Raw genomic sequence first — 14514 nt, forward strand, 5'->3', positions numbered from 1 at the left:
ACAAGAAACTTAAGTATTATGCCACAAAATATCACAAGAACGGCCACAACTCTTTTTAGGTGCAGTCTCCAGGAAGACTTGGGCAGATTTGCTAAGGAATGCATGTAGGGTAGCAGGCTGTGGAAGTTACTGCAGGGAGGACCTAACCCCAAGGTGATCTCTCTTGCTACATGGATGCCTGGAATGGAAAGCTCAGAGGAATCTGTGGTTAGACATTGATAGAGTCCAGGAAGCTCCTGCTAGAAATAAGAGTTCAAGATTGGGCATGGTAAAAATGGATGGCAGGGCCAGCTTTGGTGGAACTTCAGGCACTGGAATCTGACAGGAGGGAAACATATCACAAGGTCTCAGGGTTAAAGCTTATAAGGAAGGGTTTAGGGTAAGACAGAGAGCAAGATTAGAGAATGAATACAGGATATAAAGTGTCAGGGCAAACCATCTGGGGAGTCATTTTAGAAAATGTGCTAGTAACTGACTGAAGGTGCAGGACACACTAAAGAAACCATGCTTCTGCTTCCCTTGCTTAGGGAACACTTACACTGGTTTGAGATTTATCACAAAGTTCACCAGGGACAACTAAGTGACTAAATAGATTATCAAAATAATCTACCACTGAGTGGTAGGGAATAGATTAAGAAAGATTTATGAAAAGCTGGAGGAAAGCAATTAACAGGGCCAGTATGCTGGGACACTTCCTGGATAAGTCTGAAATGTTCAGGTTTTTGCAACAACAGGTTCAAGTCAAAAGGAGAGAAACTTACCAATCTTCCCAGCTCCAACGGAATTGGAAGTTGCTCAAGTGGTGAGAAAACCAATTAATAAATCTTTATTAAAAGAAAAGAAAGCTCCATTAAATGCTGGAAGTGCAGGAAAACTTTCAGTTGAGATTTCCTTATAAATGCATTCTACTTTTCCACTGTAAGCCTAAACTCTAAAGCTATTACAGCACTAAACAGCTATTTATGTTGACAGATACAAAAGACTTGAATTTGGAGAGTCACAAAGAAGCCTTTATGGACAAGTAGACTGTCATGCTCTGTTGTTTGATACAAACAGATGACCTATCAAACTATCAATTAAAATGTAAACTTAGTTATAAATACGCAACTTTCACAGTTCCGACGAGTGATTAACAGTCCTCCTACACAATGCAGGCTTCTCTCACAGGGTAAAACCACCACCACTCTCCTCTCCTCTGGGTGGCAGACACGTCATTAACTTTACTTCCCAGTCTCCTCCCAGACCACTAGAGAGTCAGCACAGCACTTGGTAACAGAGTACTATGCAACTATGAAATGCTCTGAACACAGAAAAGTTGTCACCAATCTTAACTATCCTGTATTGGTACACAGACTTGTGACCTCCGTTTCTGGGAAGGAGAGGCAAGCAGTCAGTCCTCCACGTTCCCTTCAGATTACTCAAAACCAGAGCCCAGAAAACATTTTGAATAGCACCAAGCAGTTCTAGCAAGGATTTCTGACTACTCTTTCCCTAGTGTTTTCATTTTTCCTGTACATTGCATATTGAGGAGTATTATTCATTGTCTCCAACACACATTTACCTGTCCACACATGTTGTATTCATGGTATCCAAACGCATGTAGAGCATTTCTGTGGCTTGTGCAAGCTGAAAGTTTTGTATTAAGGTTTATAGAAAAGCACTAGATAAGGCAGATGTTATACTCCTTTCAGATTTTAATGGAATGTAGTCAACGTTTGTATTGAAAGTTCCTTGGGTCTATTCCAAAATCAAGTAACTCACAGTAATTCCACACTGGAAAAACTTAAGCACATTGTGAGCTCTACCCTCTAATACCAGCCTGATCTTCCTTTAGTGCAACGAGACCACTAGCTTCCTCCATGAAACCCAAAGTTCACATCATGTAACAAGCAAAACTTCACTGATACAGACACAGTACTTCTGTAATCTCACCATCTTCATGGGCTGCTGATGCTTATCCACCAACAATCTCTGATCATCCATGAAGGCCTGAGAAAGTACATCCACACAGACTTTACCTACAAGGTCCTTATCCTTCTTACAGTATCCTTATTAACTGTAAAAGCTTTCTACGTGGGCATTCACCAGATTCTTGAAATAGGTTTGGCTCTAACCATTGAGATTATGTGAATTGCAAAGAGTGAGTGGTATCTTGTAGTAGAATGAAAATCTGAGCATGAAATTACCAGTGGATAGACATCTATTAATCACCCTCCATTCCCAGTCTGTAGCTGTATCTAAAACAATGATCTAACTTGAGTCTAAAATGGCAACAAAGAAGGGGGCAGTGTAATAGCCATATTACACTGACTGTGAGTCCTGCTTCCTTCCTCAGCAATTAGCCACTCTGTCTGGGCGATGACTATTGACCTTTTGAATGGCCTTAGTGGGAATACAGAGTGAAACTCTGGCAGGTTCCTTTAAATAATCTACTATACTTCCTACTAAAAGAGTATTACTCACACAGTTCTAAAAAAGATCAAGTCTGCCACCTCCTTTCCTTCTCAGTCTTTACAATATGTCTTTGACCGTGCCACACATTGTCCAGACCTAAACAGGCTGCAGTGACAAACAGTATTGTAATTTATCTCTTCACCAAGACAGCACTTCTTGAGGTCAAAGAAGGACCAGAACATTAAGAAAGCTAAAGAGTCTTGATCGCTTTACAAATCTAGACCTGTGCTAAGAGGGTTGCTCTATTCTTTGAGTGTTACAGGAAACATTTCATGCAGCTGCTTGAAACATTGATACTGTCAGTACTTATTGCTATCCCATCATCTACAGAACAAAGGAAATAAAGGCTGTGTTTTATAAGTGCTCTCCAGAAACACAGAAAGGATACTACTTGTGGTAAGGAGCCAGGCTGAAGTTTGCACAGTTCAATCAGGAGTGTTGTATACATTACTTCAATGTGTGGTGGAGATGGAAGCTGAAACAACTCTGCAAATATCACCTGTAGGAGAGAACAGCACCAAATAAGAACGTGGTCTGACATGGCAGGCACTGCCCTCAGCTGCACACCAGCAGCCATCAGTCTCAATCAATCACATACCCCAAAGGCCCACATTATTCTGCCACGTGCACATTCAGGGAAAAGAGATAAAAATGTATAAAGGTAGTGGTAACCCTACGCTGTACTGACACAATCCACTCTAATTGCCTTTACTTCATACTAACCCAACAGCAACATTCTACATCTATTATGTCTAACAAACACAGAGTGCAATGGCAGGAATAGGCATAGTTGTTACAGCGTGATCCACTGCAGTGCTACTACATGATCTAAGCAGAAATCACCTGATTCTGCTAATAAATACAAACATTAAACATATTAAATGAAGCCTAAGCATTTACTGGAAACACTAATGGCATTAAAATTACATCCATATCTTTCCCATTGTGTCCTCTTTTCTCCTGTACTTAAGACAAACCACAGCTTTCAACTGAAAACTCCAATCAGCATTTCATACAACAAAAATACAAGCTCCAAGGCTGCTTCTAAGAAAACTGAAAACAATCCTGCAGTCAGTATTCCAATTTCTGTTCTCCAAGTTTGCTTTTAACAACAGCATGTCAATCTTTGAAGGCTATGACAAGATTATCACTCTACAACATTCATCTCTGAGATTCCATTTATTTTGCATTCTCAAGTAGACATAAATCCCATCGAAGGAATCAAGAGACTTAGATTCATCATGGCTGGTCAATTTCTATTTAAACTTCTGAATAAACACAGAAGACCTGAAGCTTAAATGAGTAAGCTTTAGAAAATCTTACTAGTGTAAAAAAAAAAATCAACATCCATTTATAGACTACACAAACAGCACATGAAAACATGTGGATTAGAACTTCCTGTTTTAAGAGAAGGCTTGAAAGCATGAAGAGACTACAAGGAGATGAAGAACCTTTCTGTGATGGTCCAATTTGGACATACTGTTAAGACAGATATGGCAAAAACGTAAGGAGGACCCAATCAGGTAGAAAACTGCTCCTCTTCTCAAAGTAAGAAATAGTAACAACAGGATGACCACTCATTATCTGTTTGAGATACTATATAATGTATTTGTGATATTCAACACATGTCCCTTAAAAAATATTCAGATTAAGTGTTTCAAAGTGGTATACCATACTTTGTGAAAATAACAAGGTTACAAGAAAGACCAGGACAGTGATGAGGTGAATATACAAACACCACCAAGTGCAAGTTGTACCCAAAGCTGCAGGAGCACAACAGGCCACAGCTGTCCAACGATGCTGCCCAGACATTCTCTGCTCACAGCTCCCAGAAACATTCATGCAGGCATGAATAAGAAGCTACCGTGAGAAAGGTGCTGCCGCTGCTCCCCACATATTCCAGGTGGCACGGGACATTCTGCGCTCAGCTTGGCCAACTGTGACCTGGAGCCTCAGGTCTTCAGGCCACATTTACTTCTGTTATGTTCTTTCTGAACCTTAAACACTTTATTTGTTAGACCATACTATATCTATGGTTCTGTGACTTACTCAAACAGCTGGTGAAATTTCACAGAATAAACTCTTTAACTGCTGTTGAAAGCAGCTTATCAACAACTCGACTGTCAAGAGGAATCCTACAAGGGAGCAGTGGTAAGCAGAATGAACAGAAGCCTGTAAAAAGCCTTAAAAACTCTGAAGCGTCATTAAAATTAAGCGGTCAAGATTTAAAGTAATGAAGTCACTAATCTACAATAACTCAAAAATTCAAGAAAAAGGAAATTATTACAGTAATAGTCAAAGAATTTGTACCCCAATCTTGCACTTTTTTCCAGTAATTTCATCCATGCAAACCTTTGCTGTTTTCACATCCTTCATGTCCCTGAATCAAAGAATTTCTAGGGTCTTTAAGTAATTATCTCATTAGGAACTGCAGTAACTCTTTGTTGACATTAGTGTACTGCTAAGCACTAAGTACACGGCTCTATAACACCTGAAGATCCTGAAGACACACCACTGAAAATACGTTGATGTTAAGGCAGAAGATTTTTGTTAAAGGTTCTTCTGGTCTGAATTCAGAGCACAAAAAGAACAAGCTGACCAAAAGCAATGTGACTTTACAGCCTTTTGGTTCCCAGAATTCTCAATCGTACTTTCATTAAGAAAAATACTCCACATAAGACTATTTCTTGTTATAATTAGCTCTGAAATTCCTGTTTAAAGTTACTTTTTCCCAAGGCCTTTATATGTCCATTTGCCATTATTATTGAAATCTCTTAATCTCTTTCAACTTTTGATGGAAAATAAGTTTTATACAGTTTATACTGTGAGTCTGGTTGGAGATCTTCTAGTCAAAAGCTTCCTGCATAAGTCAGGGTCTCTGTCATGGTTTAGCAAGGAGCAGCTTTCGCTTGGTAACAGGGGGAGCAGGTTACAGTGAAGGCTCGGTGAAGAGTTTTTGAACTCTGCCCTGGCTCTTGGGTTCAGACCCACCTCCGGCCCGGCTGGGCCAATCTGGTGCCTCTGCCATCACTATTTAGGGATGGGAATTTAAAGTGCTTGGGAGGAGGTGTAGGAGTGGTACAAGATGGAGGTGACCACACGGACCCCTCAGTCGGAGAAGGAGGAAGGAAGGAGAAGCAATAGACCAGAGACCCCTCTGCAAGCCACGGTGAGAATTCAGGCTGTACCCCTGCAACCTATGCAGGGCCATGGCAGGACTGAGAGCCACCAGCAGCTCTGTGTGAGTGCACCTGGATGGATAGGAGACTGTGTAATGAGGCGGCCATGGCCCAGGCTGTGCTGGAGAGTCTGCACACCGCAGAGCAGCCCCACATGATGAGGCAGAGAGGAGCTTCAGCCTTTCTGATAAATGCGCATTGGAGCAGCCTGTGCAGGGCTGCCATGTGTGTGAGGGACCTTGCAGACTTGCAGGGAGGATGGGTATGGAGCCCACCTGTCCTGAGGAGAGACAAAAGGCAGAAGCTATTGGGAATAGACTGACTGAAACCCCCATTCCCTGGGCTATTCAGGGGTGGAGGAGAAAAAAACACTGGGATCAGGACTCTGAGCCCAGGAAAAGGAGAGAGGTAGGAAGAAGGTGTTCTTAAAGGGCTGGTTGGACTCTTCATCATTGTACCACTCTGTGTTGTTTTGTGCTGGTCATGTTTTGGGGTTTTATGGCTGTGCTTTAGTTGATGTTGCACTAAATTATTTTCTGTTTTCTTCCCCAAGCTGAGTAGCCTGGTCTGATTTGTCTTGAACCTAGCAATCCTCAGATCTTTGGTACCTGAGGCTAATCGTGGTCTTTTTATCCCCTGACGGGCCTAAACCACAACAGTCTCCTACAGCAGGTTGCTAGGGGCTGTGTTCTGTTTAGGTTTTGAAGGATAAAGACTCTACTGTCTCTCTAGGCAAACTCTTCCCATGCTCAGTCACCTTTGCAGTACAAAAAAAGAACAACAAACCAAAAACCCCTTATGTTTAAATAGAGTTTCCTGTATTTCAATTTGTGTCCATTTCCTCTTCTAGCTAAAAAAAATGCTTAAAATAGAAGTGGTTCAAACATAGCCACCTCTTTGCCTGATACATTAGAAGCATCATATGTAAAACTGTAAAAGTTTAAGAAATGCCACAACCGAGATTAGCAGCGCACTAAGAAATTTTGGTACTTGACCAAAGTTCCTATGCATCAAGTTAAAATGACCAAACAAAAGCATAAAACTAACAAAACAACCTGCTCATTTAAAAGCTACTGGCTGAATTCAACAAAGTTGATTCCCAAATGAAACTGTAATTTAACAGACTTATCATGGAACTAACCAGGATATGTTACTTGTGAAAGAACTGAGCTAGAAAAGAGGGTATCTGTAGAATCTGTACCTCAACTATGTGGTAGTTCAAGGGGATCTTGTTATTTCCTGGGTAGCTCAACAGCTGGGCAGCACTGCAAAACCATAGATACATTTAGTTGAGAAGTAACACTGCAAATACATGTAAAGATCAAGTAACGTTTAGTTTTAAGCAGTTCATTGAAAAGCAGCACAAACAAATCAACAACCCTTCCAAAGTCTGTCCATCAATCCATCGAGTATCTAAAATAAAAACAGTACAAGAACACACCAACATTGCCTAAACCACGATTTGTAATGATGTATTTTATCTCTCTGTAGTTACATTACTTCAACACAGTTTTGCTCAGTCATGATGATCTGTAATTCTGGCATGCGTATATAAAGAAAAAAATCCCTCAAGAACAGACGTTCAGAATGAGTTAAAGGCACAATTACGATAACGGGTTATACGAGAAACTCTGAGTCTTCAAATGCTTCATCTTTTAACCAGCTCCTTATCAGCTACCATTATTACAGTGCAAACAACTGCCACTGTCATGATTTTTTTTCTGCCTCTCTGGCAAAGCTCGTACCTCCCTCTAGTCTTTTACTTTCCTCTAAGAATTAGCAAAGACTACCTCAGTAACTGCAACAACCCTGAATTTATAGCTTCTGCTGAATCACACAGTTGCAAACTAAAAACTTTATCACATGCCATCACCAAAATCACTCTTACAGTATGAAAAAAATGGACAAAGTCAGGTAGTTACATTTGGAAGCATGATACAGCCAATTCTGTGGCAAACCATCTTGGTTACCAATTACCCACATCAGATATTTCTCAGAAATGAAGTGCCCTCATTGTTTCCTGCCATGGCTGAACTCAAACAAATTCTGCTGGCCCTGCAGTGACTCCCCAGAGAAAACTCAACTACCCCTGCCATGTAGTCCCAAAGGGAAGAACACACGGAGGAGGAGGAAGTAGAAGTGTGTTCATAAACACCAGTAAGGTAGTCAGCTGCCAACAAACCAGCTCAAGGATCACTGTGCCTCAACAACTCAGCTGCTTCAAACAACCACACTCTCCACAGTGCTCCCATCAGTCTGTGTCTGCATATTTTTTGCAGCACATTCTGTATTACCAAGAATTACTTTCCCAAGAAGCCACTGTCGCCCAGATCAGACTTCTCCACCCACCGTACTCCACGCAACAGTCTTAATATAGTTAGATGCAGTAAATCAAGCTTCACCAAATGTTCTAGGAAATGCTTAATCTTGAGGTCCTGCCTAACCCAGGACTCTGCATATCCCTGATGGCACCAAAGCCACAGTAGCATATAAAAGGCATCAGAGCTCTGCAGTGCTGAGCTCCTCCTACCAAGTCTTTCTCTCTTTCCAGTGGGACTTGATGATGCAGTGAAGGTTCTCTTCTATTACAAATCGTTCAACAGAGTGACTGCCAGGCATGACAGGGCCCTGGTAAGACAGAAATAAGAATCATGAAAGATCTAATGCAGTGGTACTACAGGTACATACATTTCCAAGTGGGAAAAACAGTTCAACTTCCACATAAACACAGGTGGCTGTATCAGCTGCCCTGTATCTCTCAGGACTGAAAAGCTGGTGTGACACAGTTTCACCCGCAAACCTCAGACTGATGTTTCAAACAAAATGAATACCAGAACTCATTACAATATTTACAAATATCTAAATGGTTGAGTGTCAGGAGGTTGGGGCATCCCTTTTTTCTGTTGTATCTAGTGACAGGACAAGGGTTAATGGAAAGAAGCTGGAACACAAAAAGTTCAATTTAAACATAAGGAATAAATATTTTACTGTGAGGGAGCCCTGGCACAGGCTGCCCAGAGCAGTCGTGAGTCTCTTTCTCTGGAGATCTTCAAGACCCGCCTGGATGCGTTCCTATGTGACCTGATCTAGGTGAACCTGCTTCTGCAGGGGGCTTGGACTAGATGATCTCTAGAGGTCCCTTCCAACCCCTACCATTCTGTGCTTATATGACCTGCTGTTGAGCAATATTGGAAGCAAGCCCCAATAAAGCATTCCCCTGTTCCACATAAACAAAATGTAACAGATGAGTAAAAAAATAGTCTTTAAACATTACAATAAATACCTATGCTACAGAAAGACTTGGGTCACCAACTTTATAGCAGGAAAGTCAAGCTCCATGAGTGTCTTTTTAGTAGAGAATTCAATCTAAATTTTCATTTGAAATGAAAGCATCACAATACTCCTTAAATTCTGCTCCTTACAGATTTGCTTTGCACAGTGACTTGGTTCATTTCTGCACAAGTACCAATGCAAAACTGTTGCTGGTCTTCAAAGTGCTCACTATCCTGGGAGAGGGGATGTCATATTTTGACTAATACTGCCCTAGGAACCTAACTGTGAAATCTGCTCACTACTATCCACAGCAATCACATACCTCAGGGTCATCTGTGTAGTCAAACATCCTAAAAATAACCCTTGGCATGGGGTAGACCGAATCCTCGGTGTGAGGTGGAGGAGTGAAGGGAGGCAGATTGTGCTGCAGCGCTTCACAAAGAATACTGTCAAAAGCCAAGTAGGGTCTCAGGATGTGTCGCTCTTGCCAACGGTCCTTTTTCAGCTTCTGAATCTGAGACCAAAGGCAGTCCAAATACTGAAGGAAAACGGTGAGAAACATTAGATGTGCTGAATCTCATAACAAAGCCAGCAGCAAACTGAACTAACAGAAAACTGTTTCTTAAATTACGTATTCAATTCAGAAAAAAAACCCAGACAGCTTCTTAAAACTGCTGATTCAATAAGCCAATAAATAATTTAAGAACTCCAAATGCCAAAGCTGCTTCTAATTCCAAACATCATTGCATCACTAAAATTTAACTGCTGGCACGTTTTCAAACACCAACAGGCATCCCAGGGGCCCAAGCATGATGCCCATCCTTTTAAACTGCAGTGAAACAGCAGCAGTGAACATTGCTTCAGACACTGTGCATTGGTGGTGCCAAACTAGACATATTATCAATACCAAAATATGAAAGACTTTCCAGAAGACTATCATGCTGTTCCCATCACAATCAAAACTACCAGCTACTGCATATTCAAGACAAATACAATACTATAATATATCAGGTACCTTTGCCATGGTTTTTCAACATAATTTTGAGTCTCAGCATTCTCCCAGAGATGGCACATGCACCTGTGCAATTGGCAATATAGTCTTGCTTTGTTTAATTACTCTTGCTAAAATATAGTCTTGATTTAATTACTCTTGCTAAAAACAAGAACTCTGGAGATCTGTGGCCTTCACTGAGCACAAGTTTCAAGTTATAACTGGTGCAAAGGATGTCTTCACATGGAAGTGCTTTGCATTTACTGAAATTATCACACCACAAAACAAGAAAAAACACCAGTTAACAACTAGTAGCTGAAGTGAACAGTCATGTTTGTGGTACTCTAGGTAACATGTGGTCTCAAATGCATTCTGCCAATCTCTCCTCTGTTCAACTAAACAAGGAAATTTAGATATTGGGCAGGAATACTCAGACTGACATATCAATCATAATCAGACAGTCTAGCTCTCTAAATTAAGATTAACGAGGCAATTGCTGAGACTGTGATTTAATCACAACAGTGAACAAATATGAGGGCCATACTCTGAAGATCTATTTAGATCTCACTTTCCAGCTAAGTTTATCCTCAGATTTAGGAGAAAGAAAAAAAATCCACGAATGTCTGAAAAGACAAATTTCACCCCAAACTAGAGAGATGTCACCTCCCACCTCTAGTATTTTTGGCCCGTGCTGGTTTAACCCCAGTCAGCAGCTAAGTAGCAGGAAGCTGCTCACTCACTCCTCTCCAGCCCAATGGGATGGGGAGCAGAATGGAAAAAAAAAAATCAAACTTGTGGGTTTAGATAAGAACTAAAAGGAAATAAAATATAATAACAAGAAAATAATATATAATAATAATAGTAATGAAAAAGAATACAACAAAATTGGTGAGAAAGAAAACCCAAGAAAATATCCAAACGATGCCCAATGCAACTGCTCCCCAACCTCCAATTGATGTCCCAGCAGTGATTTGCTCCTCCCGGCCAACACCTTATAGCTTCTGTACTGGGCATGACATCCTATGGTATGGAATAGCACCTGGGCTAGTTTGAGTCAGCTCTCCTGACCCTCTCAGCTTCTGATGTGCACCTGCTTGCTGGCAGAGCAAGGGAAACTGAAAAGTCCTTAACTTAAAATAAACAGTAACTAAACCATCAGTGTGTTATCAACACTACTCTCACACTAAATCCTAATCACAGCCCTGTGCCAGCTACTAGGAAGGAGATCAGTTCTGTCCCAGTCGAAACCAGGACATGGCTTAATGGCACAGTAACTGCTGCATACAGTTTCTACATATTTCTTTAGCAGTGCCTCAAGCCGAGAAAGCAAATCAACTACATATGTTTCTTTCTTGCAGAGGCAAAAAAAAAAAAAAAGATTAGTACGAAACTGCACTTTGCTTCTCAGAAAGGTGCATTTTATCATGAAGCCCTATATTTGCAATTCCACAATAAATACTATAATTTACAATCACTTCTCACTTCATAGCATTTACTCAGCGGTCTGTCAGTAAATAAAATGCTCTCCTACTCCCTCCATACAACTTCCTACTTAGGCCCAAGAATTAGAAGTCCTCGTGTAGAACTTGTTGGAATTAATGACAAATGGGAGACAATTCAAAGCATTAATACTTTTAGAAGTATCTTTTAATTCCATGATAAGAGAATACCTACATAAAAAAATGTTTTTCACTTTCTGAAAGAATGCAACATAAAACCCACTCACCTCTTCTTGTGGATGTGGTTTATCAGCAGTCCACACTTGTAGCATGGGTACATGAATCTTCTGGCGGCGTCTGTTTATACAGGAAAGAAAACCTGACCTTTAAAAGACTAATTTAGGGCAGTATTTTTTTTTAAATTGCAAGTGTATTACTATTTGGTCTCTCCAGCTGATGAAGTCTACAGTACATAAAAAAGAGGTTCTGTGATTACTTAAAACATCTCTGTCATCACATCTTGACAATGTTAACCCGAAGCACCCAGACAGAAAACAGTCACACCGCGAACAACCTATCAGTATTCACAGCAGGCTTACAACTGCAGCTGCTCCAGCCTGAGCAGAACAAGACAACAAAACTTTCCAAATTCAAAAATCTCTCAATCTATCCCATTTTAAGAGTGTGTTTTTCCCCTCCTTCACAGAATGGTTCAGTTCAGAGCTAAGACTTGTAGACTACTTCAAAGTGAGTAATAACCAAAGCTATTGATCCATACTTCAGTAGACATTGGTTAAGAGTATTTTTAATGGGTTCCAACTTACTTCAGATAGCTTTCTGTCTGAGACAAGAGACGATCCATTTCAGCATCCTTTTTCTCATATAACTCTTTTCCAACCCAAGGCAAAGATGATAGAAAAGCAAACATATACCAGTCACATCGTACCTACAGGAAAAAAAATGTACACTGACATGTAAGCATGAGTGCCACGGTTTAATGACAGCTGGGAACAGCCCCATTCAGCCGCCCCCTCACTCCCCTCCACTGTGGGATGGGGGATATAACTGGAAGGGCCAAAGTGAGAAAACTCATGGGCTGAGATAAAGTCAGTTTAATAGGTAACGCAAAAGCCATGTACATAAAAGCAGAGCAAAACAAGGAATTAATTCCCCACTCCCAATTACAGGCAGAAGTTCAGCCATCTCCAGGATAGCAGGGCTCCAGCACACAGAACAGTGACAAACATCATCACTCTGAGTGTCCTCCTTTCTCTCTTCTTCCCCTCGGCTTTATGTGCTGAACATGATGTTATATAGTCCAGGATACCCCTTCGGTCAGTTGGGGTCATCTGTCCCAGCAGTGCCCCCTCCCAGCTTCTCCTGCACGCCCAGCCCACTTGCTGATTGGTAGGGTGAGAGGCAGGAAAGGCCTTGATGCTGTGTCAGCACTGCTCAGCAGTAATAAAAACATCCCCGTGCTATCAACACTCTTTCCAGAACAAATCCAAAACACAGTTCCACACTAGCTATGAACAAAACTAACTCCACCCCAGCCACAATCAGCACAAGTAAGCTCCAAAAGACTTTCTACAAACTCCCCATTTTAATTTAAACTTTAGCAAAATCATTATTTTGCAAGGATGCAGAGACCAGCAGTTAAGGACTGGGTTCGCAAGCCATGGAAAAAAATACATTCTTGCTTGAAATTTGTCACTTCAAACTTGAACTGTAAAAAGTAGACTTAAAAAATGGCATCACCGTCATAGTCCTTGTGCAGGTTATTGATATAGCAAAGGAAGTCAGGCACGACACACTTGCCAAAGTAAAACAAACTCACTCCAGCTACCTCACCAAAAACCACCATAGTTGTTTACCGTATGCACATATTTCTAATTGCCACAGGCTCCTTTTACTCATGCTAAGAAGACTGCACATGGCAGTATATATACCCTGCTCTCTCTAAAACTTTCCTGTTCTAGCACACATACAGAAGCAACGGTACAGAAAAACTGTGAAAACAGCATTAGAGGAGCCTACAGACATTTTGCTTACTTGGGGTACATCTTCTTCCTGTGTCACACTCACAAAGTTCTCAAACATAGCTACCATTGAAGGTGCAGCTATTACGTGACAATTCACAAGATCAGAGAGAAACCGAACCTAAAAAAGACCCAAAAAGAAAAAAAGTTTTAGATGAGCACTTTTCAAACTGATTACACAAGCACAATATTAATTCAGTACCAGGAAGGCAGAAACATGGCACACTGTACAGACCCACCTTTCAACCCCGGAAAACAAGGGCCATAAGTGCTGTGTAATATATTGTTTATCGTAGTGTCTGTGGCCTGTTTCACTGCAATAACACTTATTTGTAACTAAGGAAGGATGGGAACACCAGTATGCGTTAAAAGACACATGAACTAATAAGACATTAAAAAAACTCTGCAAAGTTGTGTTCCATGTGCTCTAAATGGTATCAGATCACTAAAATGACAGAAGTAGAAGGAAAAAACCTTCTAAAAAGCTGAAGATGGATTGGTCCACTGGTTCATGAACTCAGACATGCATCAGGAAACAAAAAACACCTGTGGCAAAGCAGGGCCCCTTTTTTTTATCCTCTCCGTTCTCTCTTGATTCGTATCCTGCCTCTAGGCTTAAACAAGGCCCTAGCAGGACCTGAGCTCTCCCAGTCTCACTAGTCTTAACAGACAATACAGGCTGAAATTTTAGCAATTAAAATCTTGCGTATTTTTTCTTAAAGGTTCATTTTTTCTTAAGGGAACATTCACAAAAGTACACCAAAAATCCAACGCAGGTATTTTGATCTGAAGGCAGATCACTGGGAAGAAGATCTAGGAAAGGAATTTGAGCTAAGTAGACAGTTCAGTACCCAAAAAGCAACTGCAGCTCTTGCTTTCCAGATATTCATTGCTCTGATCAGTCTCTGAAAAGCCTTTGACAAAGCTGAGGAAGATTTCCACCACCACCTCCTTAGTTCTTAGTCTCACAAGCCATTTTTGCATGAGTGTGACCAGAGAAGGTGAAGCTGAAGCCAAGTGACACTACAGTCAGAGTTCTAAAGAGGATTTGATTAGCAGAAGTGTCCCATGGTTCAACAGCAGTGTCTTGAAAAAATACACGGAAATACTAGCAACTTAATTTTCATAAGTGGGCTTCA

General features: G+C 40.9%; 1 protein-coding gene across 2 annotated transcripts in view; it reads right to left on the reverse strand.

Moving 5' to 3' along the window:
* Window positions 1–14514, reverse strand: part of NCBP1 (nuclear cap binding protein subunit 1) — a 32872-nt gene that overhangs the window by 15304 nt on the left and 3054 nt on the right. For both annotated transcript variants that reach the window (XR_009820893.1, XM_062018712.1), the window contains exons 5-13: window positions 13389–13496; window positions 12161–12282; window positions 11624–11693; window positions 9229–9444; window positions 8164–8261; window positions 6835–6898; window positions 2843–2953; window positions 1562–1626; window positions 762–824 (exon numbers count right to left, since the gene is read on the reverse strand). Coding sequence is in view for 1 of the 2 variants with exons in the window: in XM_062018712.1 (XP_061874696.1) it covers window positions 762–824; window positions 1562–1626; window positions 2843–2953; window positions 6835–6898; window positions 8164–8261; window positions 9229–9444; window positions 11624–11693; window positions 12161–12282; window positions 13389–13496 (917 nt within the window). In the remaining variant the exon portion in view is untranslated. The remainder of the gene's footprint in view (window positions 1–761; window positions 825–1561; window positions 1627–2842; window positions 2954–6834; window positions 6899–8163; window positions 8262–9228; window positions 9445–11623; window positions 11694–12160; window positions 12283–13388; window positions 13497–14514) is intronic.

Source organism: Colius striatus, chromosome Z (genome assembly GCF_028858725.1).
Source record: "Colius striatus isolate bColStr4 chromosome Z, bColStr4.1.hap1, whole genome shotgun sequence".
Lineage (NCBI taxonomy): Eukaryota > Metazoa > Chordata > Aves > Coliiformes > Coliidae > Colius > Colius striatus.